This window comes from Sminthopsis crassicaudata, chromosome 1 (assembly GCF_048593235.1).
Source record: "Sminthopsis crassicaudata isolate SCR6 chromosome 1, ASM4859323v1, whole genome shotgun sequence".
NCBI classification, from domain to species: domain Eukaryota; kingdom Metazoa; phylum Chordata; class Mammalia; order Dasyuromorphia; family Dasyuridae; genus Sminthopsis; species Sminthopsis crassicaudata.
The window spans coordinates 29,902,872-29,930,849 of NC_133617.1; the positions used below are offsets into that span (position 1 = coordinate 29,902,872).

The following is a 27,978-nucleotide window of genomic DNA, read 5'->3' on the forward strand; positions in this document are numbered from 1 at the left end:
CTCCCCTCAACCAACACTGACTGTATTGGAGGGAAAGTGTGTTCAAGATTGGTGATCATTTGATCATTCTAATTTTTGCCTTCCATTGACTATTGAGTAAATATTATTGCTTTTGTTTTTATTATTATTTCATTATTTAAGGCTTAATGGATATCATGGTAATTAATTTCATATAAATAGAGGCTCAGGAGCTATAATGGCCAACAGTAGTTGTGTAGCAAACTCCCCTCCCTCATATAGACACACAGAGTAGAGAAGGAGAGAGAGGGGAAGAAAGAAAGGAAAGAAGGGAGGGAGGGAGGAAGGAAAGAAGAAAGGAAGGAAAGGGAAGGGGAGAGGGAAGAAGGAAGGAAATTTGTAAGGTTCTTTATGTATGTTATCTCACTGTGTACATACACTCAGGCCACATAGGAGTAGGTTATTTTCTAAGATAGAATAAATTATACAAGAAACAAAGGTATCAAGTTGTTTTTGTTGTTTTTTTTTTTTTTTTAATAAGGTTTAGCCCTAAAGCAAAAAAAGTGCCAAAAAATGGTTGACAAGAATGTTAACCAACGTATTAAAATGTTTCAGGTACAAAAATTCACCCATAGATTGTAATGCGGTTGCAGTTAAAAATAAAGTTTTTCCCCCTCACCATTATCATTTTACAACTTTTTTGATTGTTTCTACAGAGACGTTAGTGAACCACGGGCCTCTTCTTGGTCCAGGTTCTAATCCCAATCTAATTGAAACTCCAACTGGAGGCACGGTTGGGGAAGTCCCACATCCTCCTTTATGAATTCTTCTGAGGAACTTTGACGGTAACCTGACAATAGAATGAAGAGTTAGAAAATTTCAAAGAGAAAGAATGTGGATAATATTGCTCAGTCTTGACCCTGGAGAAGAGACAAAGAAAGATACCCTTCTTCTTTCCTGGGAATAGAGGGAGGGAGGTTGGATTCTTGGTGTGGAATACTGCATATTCTACCAAGATAGGCTATTTTGCTTAACGATTTTTATCAGAGGGGACAGAACTTAAAATGACATGTACAAAAATAAAAATAAAAAACTTTCTTTTAAAATCAAATAGAAAGAATATGGCCCTAAACATTCATTTTTGTTGTTCCCTAGAATAACACCTGTTTCAAAACCCTTTCCAACCAAAGCTATATTTATTATATTCTGAGTTTTTAAAAGCTAAATGCAATGTTGTAGAAAGGGAAAATTTTAATTGTTGGTTTAAAGGGACTATTCAGAGGGATAGCTTAAAAGATAAAAGGCCTTCTCACTTGATAGAACTGTTTTAGTCTTTACCTTGTGAAGAAAATGAAAAGAATTCTTGAGAAAAGACTTTTGCTTAGTACCTGAATGAACTAAATGAGGGAGGACCATGTTCTCAGAAATGAAGAGACATTATCTGCAGCTATGGTGAGGATTTGAGATGATTCTTATTTGAACAGCAAAAATACTGTAAATTTATTTGAGTTTCTGTTAATTGCAATGTTAGCAGAACAAACTAACTTCTAATGGATCTCATCCTAGGAAACTAGGAGCTTTTATATTTATAGATAAGCAACAGTTTATGGGAAGAGTTTGCTCCAGTTTATTAAATAATATCTAATAAACTAGAGAGGACTATATCAAACTACTTGCTGTCTTGGAGAAGTGGAGAGGGAGAAAAATTTGGAATACAGGGTTTTGCAAAGGTGAATGTTACATGCAATTGGAAAAAATAAAATACTACTTAAAAAAAGAAAAAATAAACCGGGATAGAGGCTCTAAATTAATTAGTGAAAAGTACCCAAACATACTCCTAGATTATTTTACAACTCAGGATGATCAAAAATAAATACAGTAATGGGTCAAACAGCTGACTCAATTGGTTTTTTCCTGTTACATGGGAGTGTTCAATGGTGTTTGGGGAGCAGAAAGTAAATATATATTGGGAAATTATTGATGTAAAATTTAAAAAAAAAATCTCATCTCCCCTTAGAAATTAATAATAAATAAAAAGGTCTTTAGAGATTTCATAGACCAACTCCATTCAAACAAAAGTGCATAAAGAGTAAAGTTTTTCATTTTAGATCCAGGGGGACCTTTCTGGATTCGGCTAGACTTGCCCTCAAGTGTTAGGCTTACTGCCTTCCCCTATCAGTGGACTAAGCACAGGAAACAATATGGGGAGGGGGGAGAAAGATATGAACCCATGGCCCTCCACTGCCCCTAGGATAAGACAGAGAAGTTTTTCTGGTTCCCATTTAGATCCTCCACAATCTGGTTCCCACCTGGGTGACTTCACATGCACCATCTTCCTGCATTCTGATATTCCAGAGGGAGGGATCTAATCGTATTTCCTATACATGACACTCTTCCCCCTCCCCAAAAGCTTGAAACTCTTTTTTAATTGCCAACCCCTCAAGCTCCTTTCAAGACTCCCATGAGATGCCGCCTCCTACCCAAGGCCACAGTGTAAATGGATCATTCTACCCATTCCTCAAACTCCTTGGTACATATTTCGAATTGATTTATCTGTGTACAGAACAAAGTAAACAGTTATCTAATATTCTCTCCAGGCCACAGACTCTAAATCTGGGCTCTATGAACTTGGTTTTTTAAAAAATATTTTGATAACTAATTTTTTTTCTTTTTTTTTGAGCAAGGCAATTGGGATGAAGTGATTGTAAGGAGGCTAGATTTTTAACTCAGGCCCTCCTGACTCCAGGACTGGTACTCCAAACTATATTCCAATATAATTGGTTCCCTCGACAATTCAGTGTATCTTCTTCTATGTATTTAAAAATACAATTAAGAAGAGCTTCAGGCTGGCAAAGAGACCCAAAACACACAAAAAAGTAAAGAATCCCAGAATACGGGGAGCTGGGTGCGACAAGGATAGCACAAGTTCAAATCTGCCCCCAGATACTTCCCAGCTGTATGCCACTGAGCAAGTCACTTAATGCCAACTGCAAACAATTAAATAAGTCCCTGCTCTTTCTAGAATATTAGCTCCTCGAGGACAGGGATTATTTTTGGTTTTTGCTTTTTGCTCAGCTTTTTGTATCATGCTCAGCATTTAAGAGGAGTTTTGAGTGTTGCTTAATGAATAAAATTGAATGTAATAAATCTAAACTCTTTCATGGTAAACAGCTTTGCTAGAAGTTAACTCCCAAACTCACAGTTTTCACTTCTGTGTACGCCTGCAAGCCGTACTCGCCCAGCTCTCGCCCGTTCCCAGACATCTTGTAGCCTCCAAATGGGGACTGTGCCCCAAACACATCATAGCAATTTATCCTGCAATTCCAAAATTTAACAATTTAGAACAAGGTTTAAAAAACAGTTCTTTCTCTCCTAATATCCATTCCAAGTAATGATTATGGGTTCTTTTCTTTTTTTTTAAAAAATTAAAATTTTGAATACCCTTTGATTCAGCAGCGTCTCTATTGGATGTGTAACTCAAAAAGACCATAAAAGAGGGAAAAGGACCCACATGTGCAAAAATGTTTGTCAAGGTTCTTTTTGTAGTGGCAAAGAATTGGAAATTGGGGGGATGTTCTTCAATTGGGGAATAGCTGAACAAGTTATGGTGTCTGAATGTAAGATAATATTATTGTTCTAGAAGAAACATGAACCGGCTGATTTCAGAAAATCCTGGGGTTGATGTTGAAGAATTATCCATGCATATGTTTTAAAAATAATTGATTATCTATGTATAACCTGTGTCAGATTGTTCGCTGTCTTGGGGAGGAGGGAGGGAGAAAAAAATCTGAAATTAAAAATTTTATAAAGATGAGTGCTGAAAACTAACTTTACTATAAGAAATACTATTAAATGGGGAAAAATTTTAATTTAAATTTTTCTTGGAACACTAGATTTTGCAAGGGTGAATGCTGAAAATTATCTATGCATATGTTTTGAAAATAAAAAGCTTTAGTAAAAAAAATTAATTTTTTTTTCAAGAAATCCCTCCCCTTTCTTAATCCCATCTCAACTGAAAGAGAAAGAAAAGCAAATGACGGGAAAAATGTCAGGAGGCAGCAGACATTTTCCGCCAAGAGCCCCCGAACTGTGGTCAGGTCCAAGTTCTGGGGTCCCTTCTGGCTACTCCGGAGTGAGGGCCCCTTGGCTGGTCCCCGGCTCCCGGGGTCAGACCCCCATCCGGGGGCTCCTTACCACACCGTGCCGGCCTGCAGGGCCTGGGACAGGTAGTTGGCTTTGTCCAGGTCTCTGGTGAAGACGGCGGCAGCCAGCCCGTACGTGGAACCGTTGGCTCTCTCCACCACCTCCTCGATGGTCTTGAACTTCAAGATCTGCATCACCGGCCCAAAGATCTGAGGGAGGGAGCGCTCCGTTGTGGGGGACGCCGACCCCCATGCAACCGGCTCTGCCCTTGGGGCTGAGCTGACCCCGCTCTGTCCCCCTGACTAGATCTCCGGCCCAAGATGGGCCGACAGGTCTGAGCGGTCAGCCACGGGGTCCGAGCGGCCAGCCACAGGGGCCGCGGGCTCACCTCCTCCGAGGCGATGGTCATGTTGTCCTGCACGTCCCCAAAGACGGTGGGCTGGATGAAGAAGCCCCGGTCGGAAGCAGGCCCCCCTCCACACAGCAGCTTGGCCCCCTGCTGTTTTCCCAAATCGATGTAGCCCAGAATCTTCTTAAATTGCTCTTTGTCCACCTGTGGAAGGAGACGTGCGCTTGGTCCCAGCTCCCGGAGCTGGGCTGGACTGGGCGAACTTTCAGATTAAACGGAAGCTCCTCGAGCCGCCTCTCATTGTATCCCCAGCTTAGTTCAGTGGCCAGCACACAGCAAGTGCTTAATGATTGCTAGCTGACTGACTACCTATGGTATACAACTCAGAGACAAAAGGAGGCCCAGAAAGGACAGAAAACGCAGTAACTCGGGAGCGGCCCAGGAGAGCCGGGCCCCGGCCCTGGGCGCACGCACCTGGGGCCCCTGCTCGGTGCGGCTGTCGAAGGGGTTCCCCACCACGCGCGCCTTGGCCCGGGCCACGCTCCTCTCCACAAACTCGGGGTAGACGTCCTCCTGCACAAAGGTCCGGGAGCCCGCGCAGCAGCACTGGCCCTGGTTGAAGAACAGGGCGAAGTGGGCCTGCTCCACGGCCCAGTCCACTGTTGGGGGAGAAAGCAGGACACAGGTGAGCCCCCGGTGCCCGTCTCGCTCCCCCTGCCGGGCACCTTGGCCAGCGCGCCGGGTCAGTGCGAGGGGCCGGGCGAGGGGCATCTCTGCATCCTGGTAATTTCTCTCACATTTATCCCTGTGCTGTCACAACCCCCTATGGCCCCACTGGGGTTTTCCTGGCAGAGACCGGGGGGGGGGGGGGCACGCCTGGCCCCTTATCTCCAGCCCACTTTACAGAGGAGGAAACTGAGGCAGACAGCGTCTGAGGGGCCCTGACATCAAGCCTTGCTGTAACTGCCCCTTACTGCTACTCACTGCATGCAGACAGAACTGGGGGGGCCATCAGGGGCAGAGTCGGGAGCACCCAGACTGGTGCTCTGAGCAGCTCCCTAAGGCTGCTGGGGAGGCGGGGGGAGCGTCCTCCCTGGGACTCCCCACATCCATCAGAGCAGCCTGGGGTTCTAAGGAGCTGCAGAAGCGGTGCTCCCCCTCCCCTGGCTTACGGTCAGCGTCCGACAGGATGATGTTGGGGCTCTTGCCGCCCAGCTCCAGGGTCACTCTCTTCAGGTTGCTGCTCCCCGCGGCCACCTGGATGAGCTTCCCGACCTGCACGGAGAGAGAGGCGCAAGAGGCTCCAGGCCCCGGGCGAGGGACTCATGGCCGTGCCTCAATTTACTCACCTGTAAAACTGCTCGGACTGGGAATCTGAGTTAGGGGAAACCAGGTTCCTGCCCTCCCCTCCCTGACAGGTTTCGGGAGAGCCCCGTGATGTGGAGGGCCCCGAGTGACCGAGCTTGACGTCCCTCCCACCTGCCGGGGCCCCCGCGACATGGAGGGTCCCGTGATGTCGAGGGCCACGCTGAGACCTCACAGCAGAGACCGCTAGTGAGCGAGAGCAGTTTCTTCCCTCCGTATGCCCAGTGCCCGCTGCCCGCCTGCCCCGCCCCAGCACGTCTCCCGTAGCGTGCAGACTATCACTCATTATAAGAAGCAGCCTCGTGGAGGAGGCGGCTCTGCGCCCCGCGGGTGCCCCAGCCTCTCCCCTGAGACCCCCTCGACGAGGAGCCGAACCCGCCCCCTCTCGGTCCCTGAGGCTTCTCACCTCGGTGGAGCCGGTGAACGCCACCTTGTCCACGTCCATGTGGGAAGAGAGGGCAGCGCCAGCCGTGGGGCCGTACCCAGGGATGATGTTGACCACTCCGGGGGGGAAGCCGGCCTGTGGGTGAACAGCCCGGGGCATGGACTGGGGCATCCCCCCATGCCGGAGGAGGAAGAGAGGGCGGGGGGCTCTACCAGACCTGGGGGATTTCTCCCTGGGCCAAGAGGGCACCATCACACAAGAAAGGGGAAGCCTAAATGTGTCTGTCAACCAGGGAGCCACCAGTCCAGCCCCCTGGGGTGGGGGGGGGCCCCTTGTTGAGCAGTGGGATCCTGAACCAGAGTCACGTGGGGGCTGGCACAAAGCAGGGCTGGATCAGCGTTTGGGAATGAATGAGTCCCTCCACCCCCCTCTCATACCGGGGCCTGGTATGGCACAGCAGGGGGGGCAGACCCAAAGGAGAGGAAGGGGAGAGGAGGGAAGCCCACAAGCGTCTATAAAGCGCCTCCTGTATGCAGCCACTTAGAAAACGCTCCCTGCCCTCAAGGGCCTTACATTCTAATGGGGCAGACAGAGAGACACAAGAGGAGATGGATGGACACAATCACAACACTGAAGGGGGGGCCTTGTCCCCACGTCGGTCTGGAAGGGGGAGAACAAAGAGCCGCGTCCCTCACCTCCTTGATCAGGTTGGCCACGTAGAGGGCGGTCAGGGGGGTCTGCTCAGCCACCTTCATCACCACCACGTTCCCCGTGGCCAGGGCCGGGCCCAGTTTCCAGGCCTGCATCAGCAGGGGGAAGTTCCACTAGGAGAGACGTCGTCCAGTCATTCCATGGCCGGCTCTGCATACCCCACGTGTGGCCGGCCCGGGGTCACCCAGCCAGGGAGGGCCCGAGGCTTTGTGGATTCCCAGCCCGGCCCTCTCCAACCGGCTCCCATCCTAAGCGCGGACGGGTGGCCTTTGTCTATTAAGATCAGCTGCTCTCTGCAGTGCTTTTATTCTAGTGGGAAAGACTCAGCCTGGAGCTCAGGGACCCCAGGGCCCAGAGCATTCGCCAGGGTGGGCCAGGAGCACCCCCCGTGGGAGGGCCCATGCGCCTGTGGGCTGCCCTGCTGACCACCGGCCCAGTCTGAGGCTTATGGTCAGGAGAAGCCGGAGGCCTTTACCACCTCAGCCTGCAGGAACCAGGGGCAGGATGGGGGGAGGGGGCCGCTCACGGAGCACAGCTCTGTCCCAAGGCCTTTGCCCGTTGCCCTTCTGAGAACCTGTAACCCTCTGCTGCCCTGCCAGCTGGCCAGAAGGAGAAAGGCCCAGTGACCAGACGGTCTGAGACGCCATGCTGAAAAACCAGATCCCCTGCGGCCAACTGGCTCGCGGGAGCTCGCCAACAAGCATTTATTAGGCCCTTACGCTGTGCTAGGCCCTGCTGAGTAAGTGGTGGGGATACAGGGAGAGGGAAATGGCCACAAACAGGCAAAATTGGAGAAAACACGTAAATGTGTACGTACATATGTACATTTATAGACACAGAAAAAAAGCAGACATAAAGGAAGCGGGGGAGAGAGAGGAGGAAGAAAGGAAGGAGACAGGTTGAGGAAAAGGGGCAGAAAGAGGGATCAAGAGTCACAGAGAAAGATAGACAGGGAGAGATACACAAAGAGAGGGACTGAAACACAAGAAGAGAGAAAAACAAAGACAGAAAGAGAGAGACAAAGACAGAGACAGAGACAGAGACAGACAGAGAGAGACAGACAATGAATCTGTCAGTGGGTGGTCATCTGGCCAGAGGAGGAGGTTTCCTGCAGAAAGGAGGGCATTTCGGCTTAGGGGACAGCCATGAAGACCCCGGGGAGCTCTTGTTGGACCAGCCAGGAGGCCGTGGTGGGAAGTGAGGTCTAAGACTGGAAAGGTGTGGACCACAACACTGCATTTCCACGCTTTCTTTGTTGTCTGCTTGCATTTTTGTTTTCCTTCTCAGGTTCTTTTTTTTCTTTCAAGATCCAATCTTTCTTGAGCAGCAAGATAACTATATATATGCATATATTGGAATTAACATATATTTTAACATGTTTAACATATATTGGACTACCTGCCATCTGGGGGGAAGGGTTGGGGAGGAAGAAGAGAAAAAGTTGGAACAGAAAGTTTTGCAAGGGTCAATGCTGGAAAATTGCCCATGCATATGTTTTGTCAAAGATATAAAAAAAAAAAAAAAAAAAAAAAAAAAGACTGGGAAGGTAAGAGAGGATCAGTTATAACAGGCTTTGGAGGCCAAATGGTATTTCATAATTGCTCCAGAGGCAAGAGGGGCCCTGGGAATTTGCTGAGTGGGAGGGAGACGCCATCAGACTCGTTTTTTAGGGAAGTCCCTTGGGAGGCTGCACAGAGGCTGGGCTGGGGGCACTAAGAGGCAGGGCGACCCCCCAGCAGCCACGGGCTTAGTCCGGGAATGAGGGGAAAAGAGAGAGGGCACATTTGAGGAATGTTGCAGAAGGGGGATCAGTGGGCATCTGGGTGTGGAGGGGAGAGAATGAGGAACCGAAGGTGACCCTGCATCTCCAGGGGCTGGCAGGACAGCACTGTCCTCCATGGTAGTCGAGAAGTCCAGGAGGGAGGAGACTTGTGGGGAGGAGCGGGTCCTGTTTGGTTATGTGGAGTTCAGGATGTCTGCTGGACACCCAGAACCAAGTGTCCAAAAGGCTGCCAGTGTTTACTGAGGACCTACTGTGTGCTGGGCCCCTCTCCTAGAGCAGCGTTCACATCCCTGGAGTGCTCAGCCGTGTGAGCAGGTGCCTGCAGACTGCCAAAGGGACCAGGAAGTCTTTCCTCAAAATAAAGGGCTCGAGACTAGACTTCCAGGCAGTGCGTCTCCTCAGAGTGTGGAGGTGGCCAGAAGACACCGGGAGCCAGCTTACACCCGGCAGCACGTACACCCAACACTCTGAGACCGTAGGTACAGAGAAGGCCCCCAGTACTGCCCTTCAGCCCAGCAGGATGGAGGCCCAACGGCCCCCCCCTTCCACAAAGACAGTGCCCTCAGGAGAGCCCATAGGACCGTGAGTGCTCTCTGCGCCGCGCCAGGGCACACAGGCAGAAGCTTGGGCTCCTGGCGGCCTGGGGGTCGGGAGGCACTTACTGGAATGATCTGGCCGCACACCCCGACGGGCTCATGGCGTGTGTAGCTGAAGAAGTCCCCGTCGATGGGATGGTCTTCCGTGTACTTGTCAGCCCAGCGGCCGTAATACCTGCCAACAAATGCTGTGGTTTTAGGTACCGGACTGTGGAAGCTCCCTCAGCGAACGGCGTCAGCCTCCTCATGGGCCCCTCCAGGAAGCAGCCCCAGGAACCCGGCTCTGGAAGCACCGAGTCCCCCAGAGCCACCAGACAACATGTTCCGACCCTCCAGAAGTCTAGCGCAGAGGTCAAAGAAAGAAATTAATACGGAGGAGAAAACCTGGAGGCAGACACCAGATTCCACAGGCCGAGGCCTTCTGAGATGGACAATCCCTGCATTGTGCAGATCGCACGTGACCATCTGAGCGTTACCTCTAGCCTGAAAGGCTCGCCACAGCTACACGTGTTGGAGCTTGACAGGGCTTCCTGCCCCAAACCTTGATTCACTACACTACACCGTCATCCATAACGCACTAAGTTATATTATATACATAGATAACTACATAATGCGCACAGGAGCACAGCTTGTTTCATTTTTTCAATCCTCAGAGCCTAGCCTACAATTGGCATTAATTAATGCTTGCTCCTTGGTAAGGAATAGGAAACGAGAGAAAGAGGAAGAGAAAGGAGAGAGGGAGAGAGGAAGAAAGCAGAGAGAGAGGCTATGTGTATGTATATGTATATGAATTATTAAATGTATGCATGTGTCTGAACAAATATTAGACCATGAGGGGAATCAACTCTGGAGAAACGCTTCTGATCCCCAAATATTACTGAAGCTCCTAACAAATACTGGACTAGTCCAAAAAGAATTTGAAAATTAAAAATGACCTAAAATGTATGTGTATAAATATGTATTTATATACATGGTATTTATATACGTGTGTGTGTGTGCACGCGCGCTGCATTTGACTTAAACATCCCCATCTGTTCTAAACGGCAAAATGATTCTCATCCCCCTGCCTTCTCTCAGAACAGTGAGTGAGTGACATGTGATGTGCAACGGAACATGCACTCCTCAGCACCTACTCTCGCGGCTGTGTCAAGCATCACAAAATAGTCCCTACATCATTCCCCAACCCCCAAAATAATTTATTCAATGAAGAGAGCCTTCCTCAGCTCTGAGGCAGTTCCTGGCCAGCTCATCAGACCTGCCTCCTAGGTCTAGATTCCCCTAGCCTAATTTTCTAGATCGTTAACATCCATGAGATTAACTCCTGAAAGTCAAAGACCAAAGGAAAGGTAAGAGGAGAACAATCACGGCACAGTTCTCACCCGTCAGCGGGAGCATCTATTACCACAGCAAGTGAATACAACTAACTAAAACACAAATCAACTAAATTACAGCCCAGAATTCAGAGAAATCTAGGGGACCTGTACGAGCTGAGAGCTAAACACTCAATGGTAGTAATGATGGGAATGGAGTCCTTACACACACACACACACTCTCACTCTCTCTCCTCTCTCTCTCTCTCACTCTCTCTCTCTCTCTCTCTTCTCTCTCGTCTCCTCTTCTCTGTCTGTCTCTCTCTCTCTGTCTGTCTCTCTCCTTCTCTCTTCTCTGTCTCTCTTTCTCTTCTCTTCCTGTCTCTCTCTGTCTCTCTCTTCTCTCTCTCTTCTCTCTCTCTCTCTCTCTTCTCTCTCTCCTCTTCTCTTCTCTCTCTCTCTTCTCTCTCTCTGTATTTTTTTCATTTCCCCCCGATTTGCCAGAAGTTTCAGTTTACTATTTACAGATAAGACAAAGTGAAATACAGGGAATTGTACACATTTGTACTTGACAGATTATTGTTTGCCAATACTGATCTATCAGAAAACTGAGACAAAGGAAGACTTGTGAGTGCCATAGTTTCCTTCTCAGATTTAAACGTACACAAAACGAATTCATTTTGGAACGAACATCCTGCCTGTTTCATGGAGGCAACAATATAATCAATGAGTTAATCTGGAAGTGCAATTGACACCTCTTTAGTGGCTCCTAAAGACAACATTTCCCCATATCATGACGCTTAGAAATGACTCCGCTTGGTCTTTTTAGAACTCCCTCCTTGAGTGCAACAGAGGCACAGGACGTACGAAGGCACTTGAGAACCATGTCCAAGTCCACGAGATAGGGAGATGGCGTAGGCTTGCCGTTGTCCAAGGTCTCCAGCGTCTGAGAAGAGAAAAGCGATTAATATGTGGTGGCTGCGCCTACTGTTACCGAAGGCACTTGAGAACCATGTCCAAGTCCACGAGATAGGAGATGGCGTAGGGCTTGCCGTTGTCCAAGGTCTCCAGCGTCTGAGAAGAGAAAAGCGATTAATATGTGGTGGCTGCGCCTACTGTGGGCCCCCCCCAGGGCTACCTTGGGGGCATTTAGGGGATGGGGAGGCAGAACAGGGAGGAGCACATACAGCCAAGTAAGCCCGGTCCCTCTCAATCAGGTCTGCCAATCGGTTCAAGAGCCTTCCTCGGTGCGATGCGTCCATCCTCCTCCACGGAGAGCCCAGGCGAAATGCCTCTCTTGCAGCTTTTACCGCCTTGTCCACGTCTGCCTGGGAAACAAAGACCAAGCCCCAGCTCCACCTTTGCACAGGGATGATGGAGAAGGGGGACTGTTTTTCATGGGATTCTAGATTGAGGGCTAGCCTTTATGACTCTTTCTACCACACCACACTGCTCTTTCTAGAGCCTTTTTCTCTTATCTGTTCCTCCCCAAATCACAGGCCTCCTCTCCATGTCTGTTCCTCCCCAAATCGCAGGCTTTCTCTCCATATGTGTTCCTCCCCAAATCCTGGGTATGCATAATAAATACCTCAAGCCAAGCAAATAAAAAACTGAAAAAGGATCAAACAGATAAACTCTACTGAATGAACTATTACTGGACAAAACCAAGATGAGAAATTCAGAGAGACTTTGGAAACCTTGTATCAACAAATGCAAAATAAAGAAAAAGCTGACCCAGGAGACAACCTGTAGAGAATGGCCACAGTCGTATAATATATATTCAGTAAATTTCAAATGCAAATGAACTTGGAATCCCACTATGAATTCCAGGGGACAGCTGACCATACCTCCCTTCCTCCTCCTCCTCAGGAGAGCTGAAAGGAAGATTATAGACTACAAATTGATGGACACAGGGGTCGCCAATTTTGAAATGCTGATTTTCCTTTATATAAGAGGGAACTATGGTGGAGGCATAATATATGGAGAAATAACATGGTATAAAAAAATAAAAGTGTCAATAATAATAAATACTCATGCCTATGTACTGTCCGATTAATACAGCTCCCCAACCTTCCCTCCACAAACTCAAACTCAATGACATGAATTTTAGCTGAAGGGGAACGAGAGACAGACAGTGAGAAAACCCTCTCTACTGCTTTGCATGTATAATCTTAGAACACAAGAAGGGACTCCCCTAGCACCACTCAGCCAGAAGGTTTCAAAGGCTGGACTTGAAAGCAGATTTTCCAGACTCCCAAGCCAGCTTATTATATAACCTCTCAATACATAAGTAAATACATATTGGTGATCTGACGCCGCCAAATTTCTGTCTGAAAGCCAAAACACTTTCAACACTAAAGCATTTCCCCAATCTGCTCCCAAGGAGCTTAATGAGTGTGTAAATAAAATTAGTCTTTCGTTCTATAAACTTCAGGGGCCACAATTTCTCTCTCTCACTATTTCTCTTTCTAAATCATAGTGGGAATGACCATCTAACCAGACTCTATTTTTAAGTAATAATAATAAAAAAATCAACTCTAGACACAGACATTTCTGGGATTTCACATCTTGTCCCCCCTTCTCAGGAAGAAAAAGATGATAACTGTTTCAAAAGGAGAACAACTGTCTTTCTGGAAGAGTATAACACGTCCCTGTCCCTTCAGGGTCATTCCCCAAGTGAGACAACAGCAACAAGTATAGCTTTAGTTCTTTTTAGAACATAAGAGCCAAGGCCTGGTTTAGAGAATCCAAACTTGCTATTTGTTTAGGAGGAGGCTCTCTGTACCTTGTCCCCCTCAGCCACTTGGCAGATCACGTCTCCAGTGGATGGGTTGATGGTGGGAAAAGTCTTCTTGCTGATAGCATCGTGCCATTCGTTGTTTATAAAAATCTGCCATAAGGAAAAAAAAAATCAGTCAGTCATTTAATTAAACATTTACTATGTTCCAGGCACTGAGTCTTTAATATTTGGGACTTGCCATTAACAAGAGAGACCCTGATCAACCGAGAGATAATCTGCGTTGGGCGAGTGTGCCCAGGAGGAAGGCCCTCAGCAACTGTCCTTAGCTCAGAAGATGATGTCCATGGGCCATTTGTCCCTTACTCAAGAGCCACAGAATTTCAGAGTTAAACAGGAATTTACAGACACACACATACACACACACACACACACACACACACACACACACACACACACACACACACATATACACATACATACATACACATATATACAGGAATATATATATATATATATATATATATATATATATATATATATATATATATATATATATATATATCAGATTGTTTGCCCTCTTGGGGAGGAAAGGGACAGAGGAAGAAAAAAATTTGGAACTCAAACTCTTAGAAAGAATGTTGAAAATTATCTTCACATGTTGGGGAAAAAAAATAAAAGAGTATTACTGATAGAAAGGAATGTATTTCCCAACTAGGCCACAAATTCTTAACTCAGGGACTCCCAAAGGGTTTGCGGGCGGATTTAAGGGACTCCATGAACTTGACCATCTCTATCTCTATTTCAATATAATTGGTGTCCTTTCTAATTCTGTGTATTTTATTGCATTTAATAACATTATTCTCAGAAGGGATCCATAGGTTTCACTAGACCGCCAAAGGGGTCCAGAATACAAAAAGTCTAAAAACTTCTGGAATAGTACAACAAAAACCTGAAAAAGCATTCTTTCTATGACCTAGATGACAACTGGTAATCTAGCTTGTATCCAATATAAGGAGGGAGAAAACGAGCTTTACAATAGCACTTACTATGTGCTTTTTTTTTTTTTTTTTTTTCATTTGATTCTCATATCAACCCTGGGAGAGAAAGAGAAGGTGCTCTTATTATACCCATTTTACAGATGAGGAAACTGAGGTAGACAGAGGTAAAGTGGTGTATGTAGAGCTAGTGAGTATTTGAGATTAACTCAGGGTCTTCTTGACTGAGTCCTATACCACCTCACTGTCCAAACTAAATCCAAAGAATAATCATTGTCATTATTAATGATAATTTATCTAGCATTTTGCAAAGTAATTTAATTCTGTTTGAGCCTCACCACATCCCTAGAAAGGAAATGCTCTTTTTTCATTGTAATTGCTGTCGGACTGGTGACATCCACCTTCGCAGCATCTCTCAAATGCACCTCCTGCTCTCCTCTGACATTGCCCCTGCCCTGGTGCAAATCCTCATCACCTCATGGCCAGACCATTTAAACAGTGATGAGTCTGCCGGCTTTGAGTCCCTTCCAACTCCAGCCCATCCTCCCTACAGGGATCAAGAAAAGAAAGGAGAGAGAAAATAAGCACTTATTAAGTGCCTATTGTGTGCTAGGCATTATGTCATGCACACTATAAATATTATCTCATTTAATTCTTACAACAACCTTGAGCGATAAAAGCTATTTCTCCCATTTTACAGTTACAATTATTAGCAAGTACACCCTAACACGGTACACTCCAGTGGCTCTGGAATGAATTGTAAAATAGTGTTTACATTTTTTTTAAAATCCTGTGTCTGGCTCTTAAAACTTTCCATAAACTGGCCCCTTCCACCTGAGACTTTGATTCAGTAGTATGGGCCTCCTGTCCTTCCCTCAAACATGACGTTCTCTCCAGGCTCAGTGCAGTCTCTCGGGCTGGCCCCATGCCTGGAACTCGAACTCTCTCCTCATCCTGGCTTCCTGCATCCTTCCTTCAGCCCCTTCTTTAAAGAGATTTTCCCAATCTTTTTAAAAATTATTTTTAATGACATACATCCAGTTCCCTACTCATGCCTTCCTCTGAGACCACCCCCAATTTCCATCTGTCATGTTGGAATGCGACTATTTGCATGTTGACTCCCTCATGAGACTGGGAACTCGTTTTGTTTTTATTCTCAGTGTCTGATCACACAGGAGGAGCCTAATAAATGCTGCTTGATTGATATCATCTGTATAAGGAGCCCCAGAAAACTCAGCCCACAAATAAATGTAGATGGGCGCCATCTTGGTCTGCCACTTAAGAGTCTTAGAGCTGGTCTGGGGGTACTGAGAAGTTCAGTGATTGCTTGGGGCGCCTCCAAGTTGAACCTCCAACTCTGGGTGGCTGATTATCTCCCCCATCTCTCTCTTACCCTCCTCCATCTGTCTGGCTTCTCTCCTCCCCCCATGTCAGTCTGTCTGTCTGTCCCTCCCTCTTCACTGGGGCTCGGGCTGGACTGCGGTTTGCTCTATGAGGCGGGGTTGGGGGTTGGCACCTGGGCCAAGAACAAGGCTCTTCTGGGGTGTCAAGTCTTCCCCTAGGGAGGGCCCCACCCTGCAGCCCAGCTCAGCTGGTTGTGCTCAATCAGTGTTATATAATATTGATTCAGCAGGCTCCAAGTGGGCTAGGATTTCTTCAACAAAGAAGATGAAAGGGAATTTCATAACAGAAAGGGCCCTTGGAGGTTAAGTACCCTCAGGTGACTAACTAAGGTCAGAGCCAACAAAAGAAGAAAATTTTTTGTCATCACAGAGTCGTTCTTCCAGTCCCTCCGTTTGGAGTTTTCTTGGCAGAGATACAAGAGCGATGGGCCATTTTTTTCTCCAGCCCATTTTGCCCCCCACTGGAATCCTCCCTCCCTCACCTCATACCCTGGACACTAGAGCGTAAGCCTCCCAAGGAAAGGGAGATTTGGCTTTGTATCTTATTCCCAAATGAAAGTCCTCTCTATTGAATTTCACCTCATGATGCTTGGCCCTGAAGGCCCTCACACCTGTGGGGAACCTGTTGGAGGCTGGTCCCTCACCCGCAGGCTCTCCTCCCAGCTAAGAGCCCCCAGCCGCTGAACTCTTAACAACTTCCACCGATTCTGGATTCTGGATATCCAACTCGTCAATGCTTCCAATATACTCTCATCCAATCTACAGGTCTCCATTTTCACAAAACGTGATATTTGAAGTAGGAAAGCCCCGAGGTTCAAACATACTAGTTGTATTTTACATGGGCAGGTCACATAACTTCTGTCTGCCTCAGTTTCCTCATCTGTAAAAGGAAATTTTGGAGGGGTAGGTGTAAGAACCAGATAATGCATTTTGCAAATCCTAGAGTTCTATATAAATGCTATTGTTATTTTCATCATCAGGTTTGCTGAATCCTGTCCTTTACCCGGCAAGAGGGAGCCAGAAATTATATAACTTACTCTATAGATCATACTGTGACCTGGGGTCACTGAGTCCAACCTGACCCCACTCTGGCTCCCCCACGGGGACCCAGCATCAGAATCATTAGAACTTTCTGCCTTTGACCCAGTAAGATACAGCAACATCACCCCCAGAGCAAACACTACAAGGTGCTGAAAATGTATTCTTCACATTTCCACTCACTTCTGGTGAATCTGGATGCAAGAGAGCAATGCCAGCAGAGCACAAGGTCCGGCAGTGGGGCTCCCTCGCCTGGAAAGCCCTTGAGTATGGATGGACCCAGTGCAGGGCAGTGTCCACTGTCCAAGCAAAGCCTGGCCCCTCACAATGGCAGAGGAGACAACTGGCAGTGGCCTCCTCCCTCACAGGCTCAGGACAGTCTAATCCAGGGGGAACCCCCAAGGTCACCAGGGTAGTCACAAGTAGCAGGACAGGGATTTGAAGCCATCCTGATTCTGAATCCATCCCTCTGTTCTTCAGCCTCTGGAGCCATCATGATTCCAAGGGTGGAATTTGCTGCAAAGAGCTAGAAAGAGGTCCCCACATGATAGCCATTTGCAGTCCTAAGCTTGCAGCATGTAGGGCCAACCCTAGGGCTTTGGGTTTTTTTTTTTTTTTACTTTTAGTCTTTTTAAACAGGAAGCATTTGAACCATACAGACAATAGGATCAGAATGTTCCCAGATTCCAGAGTCCTTGGTCTTAAGGCTTTGAGCCAAAGCAGATTCTCCCCTGGATGTTCTACCCTCCCTAGCTTGTGATCTCCACCCCTCATACCAGGACAGAGCAGATAAAGCTTAGAGTTCAAAAGTAAACAGATCCTGTCAAAAGAGGTTTATTTTGCTGGTTGAAAAGTAATTCAGAAAAAGTTCTCCAGACTAGAAATCTTCTCTTCTTAAGTAAATATGAGAATGGGAGGACACTGACCAGACCTAATGTAAAACTTAAGAGCTTGGAAACCAAAGAATGGAATCTTAGGGAGAGCTCTCAAGAGAAAGGCTGGTAGAGGTTCTCAACATTAAAATATGGTTCCAGCATGTATACATATATTGTATTTAATTTATACTTTAACATATGTAACATGTATTGGTCAACCTGCCATCTGGGGGGAGAGGGTGAGGGGAAGGAGGGGAAAAGTTGGAACAAAAGGTTTTGCAATTGTCAATGCTGAAAAATTACCCATGCATATATCTGGTAAATAAGAAAACTATTATATATATATATAGTTCCAGGAAACAGAATCATAGAGAAGTCATCTAGTTCAGGGAGTTCTTAATGTGGTGTGTACATTAAAAAAAAAAAAAAAAAAAAATATATATATATATATATACATATATATATATATTCTTTCTGATAACTATTTTAATATAATTGGTTTCCTTTGTCATGCTGTTCATTTGGCTTAGTGCATTTAAAAATATGATTTTGAGAAGGGGTCCAGCCATAGGTTTCACTAGCAGCAGCCCAAGGGCTCCAGGGGAGGGTTAAGAACCCCAGACTAGTCCTAGGTCTTCCTCCCCTCAGTCCTCCCCAACCTGCAAAATGATGTCCCCTAAAGTGCAGGCCAGCAGCCAACAGTAAGCCCAAGTCCCCAGATGTCCCCAGGGCTTTCCCTCCCTTCAAAGATCAAATAGAAAAATCTCATTTGGCTTTCAAAGTCTTTCACTACTCAATTCCAGGTGACCACCAGGTTTCCTAGCATTCTGCTTTACATAAACCACCAGGGGACAGCTCCAAGGCTGGGGAGTTTCCCCCAAGATCCATTGTTCTGAGATTTGCCTTCCAAACAGAAGACTAAAACAAGCCAGATACAGAGGTTTGAGATGAAGTCAGCAGCCCTCCCCATGCCCAACCAGCCCAGTGGGCTCCTCTAAACTTGTGGGGATAAGATTATTTCAAAAGAGACAAATAATGATTCAGCTGTCCAGAAATTCAGGTCTGTCCTGAACAGAGGGTGCCCTCCAAATAGAGGCAGGAATTAAATTGGGACCCACTACATGGGTCAAGCACATATTCCAAGAGCTCACAATGCAGGAGAACCTAGTGGTCCCCGCTGCTGTCTGCAGGGGTTTGCCAACAATCCCATCTGTGAGCTTCAAAATAGAACAGCAGAACCCCTTCAAAATCATCCCATAATTCCTTGACTAATGTGATCAGAACCTAGCTCGGTCTAGGAACGGGCATTGTTCCCCAAGTCAGCAAGCGTTACCAATGCCAGATATGGGCAAAGGAAAGAAAGGCAAAAATCCCTGCTGGGGCGAGAAAGGGGAAGAGGACAATAAAATAACAAAAATAAAATAACAAGCTACAGATGGGATAAATTGGAGATAATCAAGAAAGACTTCTTGTAGAAGGTGGGATTTGAGCTGGGAATGAGGGAAGCCACCTCCTTCATATCTTTACAAAGGATTAGACCATAAGAGGCAGGGAAACAGATACCAAACAGATAGTCTTGGGAATGGAAAGGAAGGAAGGAACAACACAGCCAGCCTCAGTCAGAAACATCTGGGGTGAATTCTGCATCCAATTAGTGCCTTTGCAGTAATGAAGAAAACAAAAACAAAAACAAAAAAGTTGGGGGCTCAACAAACAGAATGCTGGACCTGGCATAGAGAGGAACTGAGTTCAAATCTTGCCTCAGACACTTACTAGCTGCGTGACCCTGGGCGAGTCACTTCGCCCCAGTTGTCTACCCTCCAAAAATAAAATAAAAAACCTGGCCAGAAGACACTCACAAGATGCACGGACAAGTCATTTTACCTCTGCCTGCCTCAGTTTCTTTATTTGTAAAATGAGGATTCAAACAGCCTCTACTTCCCAGGGTTGGTGTGAGGTTCTAAAGAGATAATTTTTTGAAAGTCCTTAGTATAGAGGCCTGACCTAGAGTAGGTGCTAAATAAATAAATATTTTAAAATATAAATATGTTTATTATATATATTATATATGTTATTAGTTTATTATATATTTTACATTATTACTATATTATATATTGTATGATATATATAAATAATATATTAATATAAAATGTAGATTATAGGTAATAATATTATATATTTACATAATATATAATATGTAAATAAATAAAATATCCCCCTCCCCAAGAACCTGTTGAAATAGCTTTGAATCATGCATTTATCAATCCTCCTAACATCCAAAGGGGAAAAAAAAAAGCCACTTTAGGGAATATACTGCAACCTGTTACATTTAGTCTCAGTTCTTCTGGTTGGCAAAAGAATAATTTAATGAAGATCTTAAATTTCAACATCAGCCTCCTTAAGAAGGTTCCAATTCCATCTAGCTGTGTGACTTGAGGCTAATCACTGATCCACTCTGAACCTCAGCTTCTTCCTGTGAAGGTGGAGAGCTTTAGCTGGGAGGTTATGGGGAAGATTAAATTGCCCATCCTGAGATCTGCCAACTAAGAGGCACCACATGTCCATCCTCTCTTTAAGCCCCCTAGAGGGAATTATCAGCCCACCAGATTTCTGGGTTAACTACAGAAGGGGGATGTCCCCAACCCGTTGCATCATGGGTGTTCTGGAGCAGATTTTGTTCCTTGTTAACACAGACAATGAAGATGGTGATTAAAACAAAAAGGGTTAAAATGAGGAGGTACAGAGGGACTTCTGTCTTAAACCATCCTGGAAGAGCACCAATAGTTGAGGATGTTTCCGTTCATTTTTAAATCGAACCATTCATTTGACAAGCATTTCTTAAGATCAGAGATTTAGAGCTGGACAATGTCCCCCAAGAGGTGGGGATTTAATTACATGATTTTTTCAATGGGGTAACCGTGCCAGTCTGTGTTTGGGACAGAATCTGAAATCAGGTCTTCTGACTCCGAGCTAGGGGCCACTTCTAAGGATCAGATTCTGCCCTCAGCCACACCAGGGGTCACTCCCCTAAGCATTAGGGCTGAGATCCTGGTTCACCAGGTAGGGTTGGCAGAGAGACCCCGAAGAACTGACAAAATTACTCCCTGAGGTCAGTGGGCAAGCAGGTGAGGGAGTGACTGCCTTACAGTTCCAACCCCCATCTTGGGTAACCCCATTTTACTGTATCCAATCAGAAAGCCAAGTTATGTTAAACGCCCATGATGTATCTGACGTACAGCACCAAATGATGAGGCAGATGCAGGCAATTGGTACCTGGGGTCTATTTTATCTCATCATTTTGTCTGTGTGAGAAATGGATGACATTTTAGTTTCCACAGTTATAAAAATCAAATTGAAAAAAATGAAACAAATTAGAAAATTGAAACCCACCAGAACATCAAAGAATAATCAAGGGCAGAGGTGATCTTCCCCCAAAAAAAGTTTCTTGGGGGCAAGGACTGACCTTTGTAATAGGATGGTAGCAGAGATTTGAAAAGAATCTTTAGTTCTTTGCCCTTAGTCCTTCACTGTTACCTTCTCCCTAATGGAAAGTAAGCTCCTATGGGGCAGGGACTGGCTGTGTAATGAAAGGTAGATATTCATGTCCTGTAACTTCTGAAACATCCAATTAATGGGGAAGCAGGAGAGGCACTTGTGCTTCAGGATGGGAAACGAAGTGCTGCCTTTGGACTTTCGAAGGTGTGTCTCCTCAGCTTGCAAGAATGTAAAATAAATCTTTCCTGCCTTCATCAGTGAGTCTGTGGAGTTCTTGCTAAGATATTATATTTCTTACATCTGTAACCTCTTCTCATAAATAATACTTTTTGCCAAAGCTAAAGACCATTGTGAATTCTTCACATGACCAAATCTCAACATTTGGTGTCAATTACCTACAAGGCTTGGACCATCGGTAGATTATAGGGGACATATAATCTCAGGTATTTGACATAATTTGGCTTTTTGACTGGATACAGTAAGGTGGGGTTACCTCGCCAAGGGCAGAACTGTAAAGCTGAACTGCTCCCATCAGTGTCTTTCCCTGCTAGTTCTCAGGAAGTAATCTTATGAGTAAGTATTTCAGGCTTTCTCTGCCAATCCCATCTAATGAACCAGGACCTCATAAGATGAGCCAGAACTTACTGTGGTGACACAATTTAAAATTTTTCTGTTTAAAAATTACATAACTTTTTTTCTCTTTCTCTAATACTGACTTAAGCAAAGATCTGAATAAAGTCTTCAGTTCTCTGGGATTTGTTTTTAAAAAAGCTATTAGGAAAAAAAGAATATTTCTCCAACCTTTTAATTCAGGGATTAATCTCAGGTAAAAACTATTCTAGTCTCATTTCCCATGACTCCCTTCATTTTATATGTTCCTAACTCTTCATCTCTGAACAAGCCATCTCTCTTTAGAATGCATTCCCTCTTCATTTCCATCTCTTAGAATTATTTTTGCCATCTTTCAAAGCTTCAGAACCACCTCCTACAAGAAGTCCTGACTAATCCATCCCCTACTATTTTGGGGAGATCTGTAAGGAAATCTTTCATTTATATATTTCCCAGTCTCAAGAAGTCATCTCTTATAACAAAGGATTTTTTTTAAAAAGAGAGGAAAAAATTCAACAAAACTGATCCATGGATTAAAAAAAACTGACATTTTATGCTATGTTACACCTACCCTCATCTCATCCCCACTTCTCCACCTCTGCAAAGGATGGAGAAAGGACACTCCCGTATTGTTAAAGTTTTCCTCAAATTACCTCCTTATATTTACACAATTACTTGTAAATAAGTGTAGAATTTGAATCCAATTCCATGAAGGCAGAAACTGTTGTTTTTGTCTCTTAATCCCCAAGCTGGCATTCAGTAAGCATTTAATAAGTCATTTTTGTTTGCTCCAAAAGGGAAGAACAAAGCAATAATAATGAGGTGAGGCATTTCTGTCAAATTTAATTGATACAAGGAAAAAACCTGCTTTAGGAGGTCAGGCAAAGGATCATTGAGTTAGTGGGGAGAGGCTTTCTAAGCAATTTTACAGATGAACCTTGAAAAATAAAGTGACTTGTCTACTGTCTTAAAAGTACTGAATAGCATAGGGAAATTTCAAGTCTTCTGACTCCAAATCCATGGTTCCACAGGCCTTTAAAGACTGTGCATCCAGTTATCAGTTACACTATAGACCCCACACATGGCCTACAACACTCCTGAATGTAAACAAAAACTGAGAAACATTTAACAAAATAAATAAAAATAGAAAACATAGATAAAAGTACATTTTAAAACTATGTAAATATGAGATCTTTTGTGACTAGTTAACTTCTCCCCTATACCCTATCTGAATTTGACTCAATTGTTATAGAGAGAATTATTTCCCATAACTAGAAACTGCTATGATTCTGAAATGAGCTGAAGACCAAAGACTTTCTAAACAAAAAGCTGGTCATCAGGTGAAGGATGATTTGGGCCTGGGTAACTCATAAAACCATTTAGGAAGGCTGGGAATCTGCAAAGTGGAGGGAGGGGGAGCCTAGAAATCACAGGATCCTTAAAGTATCAAAAGGTCCAGGCCCTAGTTTGCTAATAACTTAATGGCTAAACCATAATTACAGAGGAAGCAACCCACTCAACAGTTTGTTAAAGCTAAAAAACTGGGCTCTACCCCTACTCTTATCCTTAATTTCCAATAAAATATGGGAAGGAAAAAAATGCAGACAAAGGAGTTGGGGCTTGCAATGGATTTATTGCCCTTCTAATTTGTGGAGTTCAGAGAAAGGGGCTGGATTTGGAGTCAGAGAAGGCAGGCTCTAATCCCAGTCCCTCTGTGACCCTTGGCAACTGGAGGAAACTCTCTGAGTCTGCATTTCTTTAGCAGTGAAAAAGAGGGAGGTGGAACGCTGACCTTTGATCTCCTATTCCACTGTTAGTCTGTAATCCTACCATGTGGTTGCAAGCAGTGGGACTTTAGGAAAGACGCTAAAATTTAGCGCTTCTTCCAGAAGACTGCTTCCTGGCAGGTCAGATCCCTTTAGATTGTTGTCTTTACATTCTCCAGAAACTACCACAGGACCCAGAACATAGTAGGGGATTCAGAAGTGCTAGCCAATTGACTGACTAGCACACAGTAGGTGCTCCTGACTGGAGGCTACTTGTATAATAAATAACTCCCAAATGAAATAAGTTCTCCAATGAAAATTGGTGTTGTCTTGGAAATCTATCATCTTAATTGGAGAGGTGCCAGCTCTCTATCCCACCCCAGAAGATAGATAGTAGAACCAGAAAGATAAAGGCAACTGGGTACAGTGGGGGGGAACCAGGAGTTACTCCCTGACAATTTCCCCTTTTTAGTTCCTGGCCTTCATCTATTTTGTAATGTGCTGGAACAGATGCCAACTATGGCTTCTACATGTCCCTCTCCCCCTCACTAACTACTGCCCAGATTAAAAGGAGACAGCAGGGAAAGGGGGGGAACAAAGACTGGAGGAGGGGGAACTCAAGAATACAACTATCAATCCTAACCAAAGAAAGTTGAAACTAGTCCAAGTTTTTTTAAGAAGACAAAAGGTCAGAGAAGCCCAGTCTTTCATAACAGAATTCAGAGAACCCAATAATGTTCCCTCTTTGAAAACACAAGATTCTGGTTATTTAAGGTCCTTGAGCTAATCTGGAGGGGGGAGGAGAGGAGAGAGAAGGGTTGTTGTTTTTAAGAAAAGAATCAAGTAGCTAGCTTTCTCAGTGGGCGGGGGAGGGGCGGAAGAGAGAGGATTTGGAATTCAAAATGTTTAAGAATGTTTAAAAAACAAAAGAAAACTGGGGCAGCTGAGTGGTGCAGTAGATAGAACATCAGCCCTGAAGTCAGGAGGACCTGAGTTCAAATTTGGCCTCAGACACTTAACACTTCTTAACCCCACTTGCCTCAGCAAGAAATAATGTGGGGGGAAAATCCACCCAAAATTTTAAATATGAGGTGTATAGAGCAGTGGGCTTGAGTTCAAATCCTGCTCAGATACTTCCTAACTGTGTAACCCTAAGCAAATCACTGAACTGCTCCCAGATTCAGTTTACCCATCTGTAAAATTAGACTCTAAGGATGTTAGCGGGTCTAAATCTGGGATACTCTGAGCTGAATGATATAGTGGAAAGGAGGCTACTGCTGGAGCCTGAGGATCCGAGTTCAAACCCCAAGGGACATTATTGGCTGTGCAGACTGGGACAAGACACATCACTTCTTAGGCCTTAATTTCTGCATTGGTGAAATGAAGGGGTTGGATCAAATGTTCTCTGAAGTCCCTCCCATCTCTGGACCTACGATCCTATTAACTTTTTTTTTTTTTCCCTGATGTATTTTTTTATCAAATTTTTAAAAATATATACATTTCCTTGATAGTAAATGCTTTGTTTTTTATTTTTATTTTTATGCTGGTGCTAAACCTTTACAGGTGTGGTTTAATTTTTTTCTTTTGCCAATCCTGTATTCTCAGGATGTGAGGAGGAGAAATCTCCTGCTTTATATTATATGACAACTATTGGAAAATGTGCAGCATGAGTGACCTTCCTCAGAAATAAAATGATTTCACCCTCTGAGGGGGGAAAAAAAAATTATATATATACATTTCTTTATGATTGGGAGAGAAAAATCCGGAACAAAAGGGAAATACCATTGGAGGAGGGGGGAAAAACAGAAAACAGAAATGAACATAGCATGTGTTAATTTCCATTCAATCTCCAAAGTTCTTTTTTCTCGATGCAGATGGCATTTTCTCTATCCAAAGTTTATTGGGATTGCCTTGGATTCTATGAACTTTCTGATGATTACAGCTAGCCAAAAAGGGAAATGGACTTCCTTTGAAGGGAAGAGGGATCCCTGGAAACAGGCTGGAAGTCAGGGCTTTCAGGGAGGGGACTGTGAACCAAAATATATGTGGCTTCTTTCATTTCTGAAATAATCCATAAACACTTATTAAGCATCTACTAAGTGCCAGACACTAGACCAGTGATCCTCAAACTTTTTAAATAGGGGGCCAATTTACTGTCCCTCAGACTGTTGGAGGGCCCGACTACAGTAAAAACAAAAACTCACACTGTCTCAGTCCCTCAGCCCATTTGCCATAACCCTAAATTCGCTGCATAAACGTCCCTGTAGTTTGAGAACCCCTGCACTAGACGGTTTCTATCCTCAGAGAGCTTACACTCAAATGGGGGAGACATCGTACAATTATCTACAAACAAGCTACATAAATAGATAAGTAGGAAATAATTAGCAGAGGGAAGGCGCTGGAATAAAGAGGAATTGGGGAAGGTTTCCTGTACAAGGTGGGATCTAAGATGCGACTTAAAGGAAGTCAGGGCAATAGTCAGATGGGGGATAGAAACTTCCCACAGCAAACCAAGTCAACATTGGCTTATTGGGAGAGTAGTTACTCCCTGATACTTTTCCCTTTCTGATATATTTTGTAATCTGCTGGAGGCAGCAACTGCTGAAGGGTGGTCTGGTGGACATTATCTAATGATGTCAGCCTCTCCTTTGTACCCAAGGCTCTGGTCCAAAGAGACTCTAATTCTGGAGAAGTAGATGAAAGACATTTGTCTAATGAGGAGTTCAACAGATGCCCACAGCTGGAGGGTTTGATGGGGGGGGGAGGGAGCTCTGAATCATAGACCTGTGCCACCTGAATGAGTCCAATTCCCATCCCCCTCTCATTTGACTGATGAGGAAACTGAAGAAGACAACAGGTACTTCACTCCCTCTCCCATAACCCAGAAGGAGCAGTTCAGGGAAGATGTTAGCAGGAAGGTGAAGAAGGCAAGGGAGGACAAAGGGGAAGGAGGAAGAGGAGGGAAGGTGGAGGTCAGAGAAAGGAAGAAAAAAGTTCTGACTGGAGTGAGAGAAGGTGAGGAGCAATAGACACCAACTCGAAGAAAGTAGAAAATTAGCCATGAGGTGAAAAAATTGGGGAACAGGGAATGGGGGTGGAGGAAGGGGCAGGGAGAAGAGAGTGAGAAGACAGAGGAAGAAGTCAGTCAATGGGCACTGATTAAGCTCCTACTGTGTGCCAGGCCCTGAGCTAAACAATGGGAAAGAAAGGAGGTAAGAAAAGGGAAGCATAGAATGGAAAAGAGGGGTCGGTTACAGAGGGGCAGACTCGGGGAAGAAGGGGAAGGAAAGGGGTAACAGAACAGACACAAGGGAGCAAGAAGAGAGCAGGGAGGCAGGGAAGGCAGGAAGAGAAGGAGGAGGTACAGGGGAATAAGGGAGACATGGGATGCAGGGAAAGGGGAGCTATGGGGTGCAAAACAGAAGGAAGAATTGAGAAAGGGAGGGGACAGAGAAGGCTAGGGAAGAATGAGGAAAGTGGGGTGTGGGGTTCCGAAAAGGGGGTGCACAAGGAAGAAGGGGCACAAGGGGAAGGAGAGGGGAGACAGTGAGGGTGGAGGGGAAGGGAGACATGAGGTATAAAGGGGAAGAAAAAGAGGCGTCGGGAGTAGAGAGGAAAGGCAGACACAGGGTAGAGAAGACAGAAAAGGGAGGTGTGGGTGCAGAGCACAAGGGAAAAGGTGGAAAGGGGGGAGAAGAGCGGGTGAAAAGGAAGGCTCGGGCTCTAGGGTAGGGGGTGCACCAGGGGAAGAGGGAGGGGGCGCAGAACCAGCCGTACACCAGGGGTGGCTAGAAACAAGAGGGAAAGGGTGCCGGGGAGGGCGCATGGGGGTGCCGGCTTGCACTGGGGAGGGGGGCCGGCGCCCAGGCCAGCGGGGGCGCGGGGCATCCCACCTTGTTGTAGAAGATCTCGGGGTGCTCGTTGGGGATGGGCACGGCGGCCGGAGCGGCCGAGGACAGAAAGCGGCGGCCCAGACGGGGCCCGAGCAGAGCAGCGGCCCGAAGCATGCTGACTTGGAGGCTGGAGGCCGGAGGTCGGAGCGGAGGCGGCTCAAGGTCCCACGTCCGTCCCCAGAAGGCGTGAGACACGCAACTGACTCTCGAAGGCCGTCACTCAGCCTCCGGGCACTGGGAGAGGCGGGGCCCGCACCACCCACCTGCACTCGTAGCCAATGGGAAGAGGGAGCGACATCTGGGGCGGGGCTGAGGAGAGCGCTCCGGGCCGCTGGTGCCGAGACCCGGACGTCAATCACCGACCCCCGGACGCCCACGTGGGAGAGGATGGGGGAGTGTCAGAACTGGGAGGGCCCTGGAAGCCTAGAATGTCAGAGCTTAGTCCCAAATGGAGTCTTAACAATGGAATCCTTAATAACGAGCGGGTCAAGGAACAATCACAGAAACAACTAATAACTGGAAAAGAAAGAGGTAATGATGGAGCAGGAGATCAGATTCCTGGGA

General features: G+C 45.7%; 1 protein-coding gene across 1 annotated transcript; it reads right to left on the bottom strand.

Moving 5' to 3' along the window:
• Positions 1 to 460: 460 nt before the first annotated feature.
• Positions 461 to 27,676, bottom strand: ALDH2 (aldehyde dehydrogenase 2 family member). Its single transcript, XM_074297306.1, has 13 exons — positions 27,415 to 27,676; positions 13,386 to 13,490; positions 11,788 to 11,928; positions 11,595 to 11,674; positions 9,357 to 9,465; positions 6,896 to 7,024; positions 6,222 to 6,335; positions 5,623 to 5,725; positions 4,925 to 5,109; positions 4,490 to 4,654; positions 4,153 to 4,310; positions 3,159 to 3,273; positions 461 to 808 (listed from the first exon to the last, which is right to left on the bottom strand). Exons 1-13 carry the CDS (start codon positions 27,526 to 27,528, stop codon positions 776 to 778), a joined length of 1,551 nt encoding a protein of 516 aa, XP_074153407.1. The 5' UTR covers positions 27,529 to 27,676; the 3' UTR covers positions 461 to 775.
• Between the last annotated feature and the right edge of the window lie 302 nt (positions 27,677 to 27,978).

What these genes read in the sequence shown, in the direction of transcription:
- ALDH2 (XM_074297306.1), bottom strand. Translation starts at nt 27,528, where the DNA reads ATGCTTCGGGCCGCTGCTCTGCTCGGGCCCCGTCTGGGCCGCCGCTTT. An exon ending in GCACCGAGCAGGGGCCCCAG is followed by an intron (nt 4,655 to 4,924) that starts GTGCGTGCGCCC and finishes CTCCTTCCACAG; the next exon opens with GTGGACAAAGAGCAATTTAA. An exon ending in CTGCAGGCCGGCACGGTGTG is followed by an intron (nt 3,274 to 4,152) that starts GTAAGGAGCCCC and finishes TTGGAATTGCAG; the next exon opens with GATAAATTGCTATGATGTGT.